General features: G+C 49.5%; 1 protein-coding gene across 1 annotated transcript; it reads right to left on the bottom strand.

The window, feature by feature from the left end:
• Positions 1 to 234: 234 nt before the first annotated feature.
• RHEX (regulator of hemoglobinization and erythroid cell expansion) lies at positions 235 to 3,841 on the bottom strand. The gene is given in 6 exon segments (XM_007470697.1): positions 235 to 276; positions 279 to 461; positions 953 to 1,014; positions 2,317 to 2,451; positions 3,499 to 3,599; positions 3,831 to 3,841. Coding segments are annotated over 6 exon segments (534 nt in total).
• Positions 3,842 to 5,992: the final 2,151 nt, after the last annotated feature.

The following is a 5,992-nucleotide window of genomic DNA, read 5'->3' as shown; positions in this document are numbered from 1 at the left end:
TCAAACAGAACTCTACTACAGTTGATTAAAATCTTTAAAAATTTTTTTATGGAGAGAGACTTCATCACTTTCTCTGCTGATGTGTGTCAATGTTTTCATACTTAACCTGGAAGTTCTTCCTAATCTGAATATTCCTTGCTGACATACAGGCATACTTTTTCTCTTATTTCCTTGTCAAAAAAAAAAACCAAACACTAGTCCCCCTACAAAATAAGTGCAAGAATTCATAAGGAACTACACTCCATTAAAAAGCCTAGAATTCACATGACCACTTGGTTGTATTCCACTGGCTCAAAGACACCAGGGTTCACAAAAGTCCAGAAACTGGGCTTGTGGCTTTTTGGTTTGACATTGACGTAATCTGTGACTTCCTTTATGTTCTCATAGTCCAGGAAAGAGTCATTTCTTCGTCCTCCAGGAGCTGAAAAGACCACTTGTGTGTAGTTCACATCCTTGGTGGCCTTAGCGGAAAAAAGCAAAGAAATTTGGTCAAGATTCCTACCATGTTTGGACGAGGTACTCAACTCTCACTCAAAGAGGCTCGCCCTAGGCTGGATGGGAAAGAACCTGGGTGCCCGGTAGCTGTGTCTGAGAGCAGGGTCAGAGCAATGAGGAAGATTGCTCCTTGTGCCTGTGGGAATGAATGGGTTTAAGGAAGAAAGATGTGGAGACTTAATCCAAGTGAGGTCAGGACTCAGAGTGGACCTTGGTCAGTGACTGGGACATGGGGAGAAAGGGGTTTCCCGTTAGCACCTTCATTTTTATAGCTCACTCAGACCCACTTTGTTTGGATGCTCTGTGCTGATACGGGCCTGGGAATGAAAGCCCAACCACCCTCACCTAAGGATGGTGTAATGCCTCCAGAAGCACCTCCTTCCTTACTCCTGTCTCTGGAGCCACTGTGACCCCAGACTGCATATGGAGGGCTTGGATCACTGGGAGTGTCCATTACCTGGTGGGTGGGAGGTGAGCTGTCCAAGTTGTCTGAGCTGTCTGAGGATGTGTCACTGTCATCTAGGGTGAAATAGAAACTGTTCTTCTAAAGAAAGCCAAAGGGTGTAAAGAGAGGATAGAGGCAATGGAAGGGAGAATGAGATGAAGACAGAGGCAGAGCGAGGAGCTCAAAGAGGAGTGGGGAAGAGAGATACAGAGCCCCCCAAAGAGAAAAAAGGAATAGAACAGAGAAAGGGGGGAGCCTCCCAAAATAATCAGGAACATGTCCAAGAGTCCAGGCACTGCTGCTTTGTCCAACTCCATCTAAAAGTAATACCAAGCCCACCAGGCTGGACTGTGCTTGGGAAGGGCTATCTGCTGGAAGGGGAGTAGGCGGGGCATGCTGAGCCGCTGTGGCCCAAGGCAAAGAGCTCTGGCCCCGGAAATCACAGGCACAGCTTCTAATCTAAACCTGTCACTGATGCCAGGTAGGTTACATTCCTTTTTGTGCCCTGGTCTTGTCCCCTGTAACACAGAGAGTTGGACGATGATCTCTGAGGTCCCTGCCAACCATGGAGTCTTTGATTCTGACCAGACTTCAGGGAAGCATCAGGATCAGGGGTTGTGGCGAAGCCCATGCCTCTCCCCTTCCATTGAGACCGTGAGTTCGTGCAAATGGCATCTCCCGATTCCCACATGCATTGAGGCCTTATCTTGGTGGCAAGGAAGCCTGACAAGCAGATTTCTCCAACTGAAAAGATAAAATTTAGGAGGACGGAGCAAACTCAAATCAACCAAAAGATGGAGCAGTGGAAAGATCACTCTCTGGTGAGTGACGCTCTTGCTGTGGAAGCGGCAGTTTCCACTGTGTGAATAGTGACCTGGTGGGTCTCCCAAGCTGAAAGAGAGAGAAAACGAGAACGTGATATCCCTGTTGGTTCACCTGCCAGAGGGGGATATAGATGTGAACCATCACCAAGACTCAGATTTATTAAAGTGCCCAGATTCCATGGCTGGGGGAAGACAGAGGCAGTTGAAATATCGACTCCACCACTAACGGGCAGGCAGAAGAAAAGATGCCATAGTATCACAAAGACAGGAGCAGAGACAGCCCCCGGTCCTCTGCGGCAGCCGTTCACACGTGACCAAAGCTAGAGAAGAACTTAGACCCACACAAACCCAACGCAATCTGCCCCACTGGATAGGATGAACAACCTTCTGAAAATGGGGGCCTGGCTTGGCCTGTACTGGGGAGGGTGTGAGGAATCCTCAGGCCAGTGGTTTGGGCAGGACAGACTAAGGCTGCTGCAGGGAGGCTCCCCGGGAGTCCAGACAGAGCAGAATAAGCTTTGTGACAAGTTCTCCCCCCACCCCTGTACTCACGTGGGTAACGGGGCTTAGGCACAGGGTTGTTTCTCTCTGCCCGAGTCTCCTTGGCAGCAGGTGGGCAGTAGTGGTCGGGGCTGGGCCTGGGGACCTGGAGCCTGGCCCTTTTCAGTATCCTCTCATTCTCCTTGGCTAGAGGGGACAGAGCAAGAGTCAAAAGTGAAAGTTCACTAGGTCAGGCACATCCTATCTGTGAGCACAGCTCTCATTAGGGAAAATTGATCAGAGGGATGTCTTCAAAGCTCAGCACTCCTCTGCTCAGAACCCTGCAATGCCCCTCGCCTCACTTGGAGTAAAATCCAAAGTCCCAGCCTGAAGGCCCTCTGGGCCTCACTCCTCCTTCCTCTCCCTGCCCCACCTCAGCTCCAGCCACCCAGCCCCTTTGCTTCTGCTGTTATGAACAAACTCTCCTGGCTTTTGGCCTTTGTAGGTGTGGCTCACTTCCCCACTTCCTTCAGGTTTAGACTCAAGTGTCAGCATCTCAGGGATGCTGACCCCCATCCAATTCTTATCTCCTTGCCTTGCTTCATTTATTTTCTCCCTAGCACTTACCATAACCTAACACACATTTTCCTTGTTTGTTGTCTGTGTTACCCATAGAATGTAAGGTCCATAAGGGCAGGGATTTTTATTTTGTTCCTTGTTATATTGAATGAATGATTGACTAGAGTAGCTTAGGCTTACACCATCTTGCCCAATCCCTTGTCTTAGCACAGTCAAAGCAGTTTTATTTTCCTTAATTGTAATGTCTTCCCTGGACCGAGCTTCCTACTTTCCTACTGCAAATCAGCTCAGGAATTTAAGCTAATTTCTTAGTCTAACCATACCATTTGCCCTTCTGTTGTAATTCAAGGCCATTTCTTCACATTAAGTCCCTTGGCAGGGATGAAGGAAATTCACCAGGCTCAGGTTAAGTGAGCGCACCCTCAGGAGCATCGCAGCAGCTTGTCTCTAGGCAGAAACTTGTCTGGGCAGGACTCTGAGCCATCATTCCCAACCACAGATAGGTTGGGTCAGAGTGGGGATTACCGGCTTAGAGGTTGGTGGAGTGAAGGGGCATCTGGCCAGGGATTCCTCAAGTAGTGATATTCAGGGGCTCCAAAGGGGGCTCATCTTGCTGCAGGCTCGGGAGTGGTCCCTGAGGGGAACCAGGAGGGAAGAGGATGTTGAGCCAGTTACCCATGTGCCTGCTGAGCAGGTAGTTGACGGCTGCGAGGAGGCAGGCCTGCAGTACCAGAGACACCACTGCGATCACTATTCCATGCCAGACCTTCATTTCTCTGTTGGGAAATGAGGAAATCAGGTTAGAGGTTGCAGAGGTACCAAGACGGCTGCAAAGCCATCCCTGCCCCAAGCCAGAGGCAGCCTGTGGGTGTTGCTGTGCGTCTTGGGTCTCTTCCCTCTCAAATGGGAAGGCTTTAGGGCCCAGGGAGGGTGATGTGCACACTTGGAAGCTGGCTACATCCATCAGCCTGATGGGAACCTGGGCTGGCTCTTCCCGGGCCACTCACTCCGTCAGCATGACAAGTTCCTCGCAGGGCCGTCGCGGGTCGCGAGAGGGGCTTGGGCTCTCTCAGGGGCAGCAGGAAGAGACGTGGATGGAACCACTGGGGGTACCTCGTGTCCAGGCAGCACCAAGAGCGGGACTGCCCTGGAGACCCACGGAGGCGAGGCAGTGGGTCAGGACTCCGGGGCAGTCTTGGCTGCTAGAGGGTCGTTTGCTTTCCTCTCCCCAGATTCCAGTTCTTGAATCTACAAAATAGGCAGTAACAATATTAGCACCTGCCAGCCGGTGGGTACTCGCTCGCTGCCAGCCACAGGGTTGAGCCCCTGGCACACCCGCCATCCTACCTGATTCGCACAATCCCGTGACCTAGATGTCACTACCCTCCTTTTATAAGGAGCAATGTGAGGTCTAGAGGGCTGAGGGAGGAGTCTGAGGCCGTACAGCCAGGCCTGGATTTGAGCTCTACATCCAAGCCTACACCCCCAACCATTCACTCTGCTCCTGGAGCCTTACCTGCTGCTGGAAGCACAAGGGGTCTAACAGGAGCAAACACACTGAGGGAGATTCTGTGAAGAAGCCCAGTGTCACACACACACACATGCACACACATTCCCTCACACCCTCCGTGCCTTCATTGGGCTTTAGGCCCAGGACTGTGGATGCTGTTCCACCCTCATGAGTATGTTTATTTTTAAAATTAGCATATCAGTTCCATCAACATGGTGCTGAAAAGGGATTAATTAGGAGTTTGGGATTAACAGATACGAATTACTATATATAAAATAGATAAACAACAAGGTCCTATTGTATAGCACAGGGAACTGTATTCAACATCCTGTAATAAACCATAATGGAAAAGAATACGAGAAAGAATATATATATATATATTCTGAATCACTTTGTTGTGCACCAGAAACTAACACAACACTGTAAATCAACTATACTTCAATTAAAAAACAATTTTTTATTGTCAAAAAAAAAAATGGTGCTGAATATGAAGTTTACTGCAAGAAAAAGCCAGGATGGTTTCAAAGCCTTTGAAATGATGTTTATTCAGCACAAGATGGGGCCGCAAGAAGGCCCACTGTCCTCCTGCAGATGGTAAACATTGCAAAGGCTTTTATTGCCGGTAAGGCTTATTTTCCCAGTCAGCATTTCCAAGTGATAAGGGCAGTGTGGAATGTCCTGACATTTTTTTTTTTTTTTTTGCATTACGTGGGCCTCTCACTTGTTGTGCCCTCTCCTGTTGCAGAGCACAGGCTCTGGATGCACAGGCTCAGCGGCCATGGCTCACGGGCCCAGCAGCTCCGCGGCATGTGGGATCTTCCCAGACCGGGGCACGAACCCATGTCCCCTGCATCGGCAGGCGGACTCTCAACCACTGCGCCACCTGGGAAGCCCTGTCCTGACATTTTTGTTTCTGTGTGTGGTTCTCACACTGGGGCTATCCAAGATCAAATCTGGACCAAGTTGGGAGAGAGGGGAGGCAGGAACTGGGGAGGGAGGCTGTGGGGTTTGCCACCACTGCCTCTCCAGGGCTGGGTGTTGGCCAGCTGGAGGTTGCCAGGAGCTCTTCTTCTTTGCTTAATAGATCATAAACTTGTTTCCAGATCAGAAAACCTTCATTAAACAGCCTCAATCTGGGGCCCACAGGCCAAATTTGACGCCTAGATGACTTTGTTTGATAATGTGCTTTAAGGATTTGTATGCAGATGCCCTGAGGAGGGCCATGTACTTTTCAGTCCCTGACTGATCCCTGAAGGCATCTGAGTTTGCCACCTTCAGCTTTTTGCATCATTTAAGATTACCACTATTCCATTTTATTAGTATTTTTTAGTACTCTTGACATTCGGAGACAGGCAGTTCCTTGTTGTCTAGAATTGTGTCCTGGGGGACCACCGAAAACAGGTGTAACAGGTTAATGCAACAACCAAAATGACCAAAAATGACCCCACACATTTCCAAATGTCCCCGAGGCAGTCACTTTTGCCCCCAGTTGATAATCACTGCATTATATAAATGTTCCAATTTTAAAACCAATATCTTGGGCTTCCCTGGTGGTGCAGTGGTTAAGAATCCGCCTGCCAATGCAGGGGACATGGGTTCGAGGCCTGATCTGGGAAGAGCCACATGCCGTGGAGCAACTAAGCCTGTGTGCCACAACTA

This window comes from Lipotes vexillifer, unplaced genomic scaffold (assembly GCF_000442215.2).
Source record: "Lipotes vexillifer unplaced genomic scaffold, Lipotes_vexillifer_v1.1 scaffold1122, whole genome shotgun sequence".
In the NCBI taxonomy this organism is placed as follows: domain Eukaryota; kingdom Metazoa; phylum Chordata; class Mammalia; order Artiodactyla; family Lipotidae; genus Lipotes; species Lipotes vexillifer.
Note: the sequence above shows the minus strand (reverse complement) of the source record. Positions and strands in the feature narration are given on the sequence as shown.